We start from the raw sequence: 999 nt of genomic DNA on the forward strand, positions 1-999 counted from the left end.
GTAACAAACAACTACCACAGTTTACTAGGGACCACTATGGCCCGGTGGTAGTAACAAAACAACAACCACAGTTTCAGGGACCATACGGCCCGGTGGTAGTAACAAAACAACTACCACAGTTTTAGTGACCATACGGCACGATAATAGTAACAAAACAACTACTACAGTTTTAGTGACCATACGGCACGGTAATAGTAACAAACAACTACTACAGTTTTTAGTGATCATACTGTGAGCAAGTTGTAACAAAGCTACTACATTTTTTAGTGATCATACTGTAAACTAGTTATTATGAAACTTACAGTCCCTTTAAGAGCTGTCTTGTAGTGATCAGTTTCAATCTCCAGTTTACGACTATACTCTCCTGCTTCAGCTAATTGAGCTGTCATTTCAGCCAATCTCTCATCCTTTCTCAAGCATTCTTCAGGTGAATGGGTTGATTCTGTCAAATTTAGTTGCTCCAGTACCTGTGAGGCTTCCACCTTAAACTGAGAACACCAGCTGGCATAATCCTATTCAAATAAATACAATTCAATTACAATATCTCTATTTTTAATCTTCCATGATTCTACTTTAAATTTTACAAAGTGAGAAATCTTAAAATTTTAAAACCTACATTACATCCTCAGTTTTGATGCTGTATTGTACCACCTTTACTGTTTTGCACTAAGAAGAAAATATTGTACAAGTTTATTTAGTTTAACCCTCCCATAGAATTCCATAAATAAAATGAGGGATTATATCGCAAGTTTCTGGTTTATTTGTATTACATACTTGTTTTTATATAGAACAGAGAATTCAAAGTGATGTTAAAGGATACATAACAATCACCTTAATTTAAACTGGTCATCTTAACTTACAATAAACGGGTTATTCTAACTCTCCTCCCACATTTTTACAATAAACTGGTCATCTAAACTCCCCTACCACATTTTTTACAATAAACTGGTCATCTAAACTCCCCTACCACATTTTTTACAATAAACTGGTCATCTAAAC

At 34.6% G+C, this 999-nt stretch overlaps 1 protein-coding gene across 1 annotated transcript in view; it reads right to left on the reverse strand.

The window, feature by feature from the left end:
• The window catches only part of LOC106465743 (kinectin-like), a 52,530-nt gene that overhangs the window by 14,484 nt on the left and 37,047 nt on the right, over positions 1-999 (reverse strand). Inside the window, exon 18 of the mRNA XM_022393660.1 lies at positions 303-512. Coding sequence (XP_022249368.1) covers positions 303-512 — 210 coding nt within the window. The remainder of the gene's footprint in view (positions 1-302; positions 513-999) is intronic.

The sequence above is a fragment of the Limulus polyphemus genome, unplaced genomic scaffold (genome assembly GCF_000517525.1).
Source record: "Limulus polyphemus unplaced genomic scaffold, Limulus_polyphemus-2.1.2 Scaffold2036, whole genome shotgun sequence".
Taxonomy (NCBI): domain Eukaryota; kingdom Metazoa; phylum Arthropoda; class Merostomata; order Xiphosura; family Limulidae; genus Limulus; species Limulus polyphemus.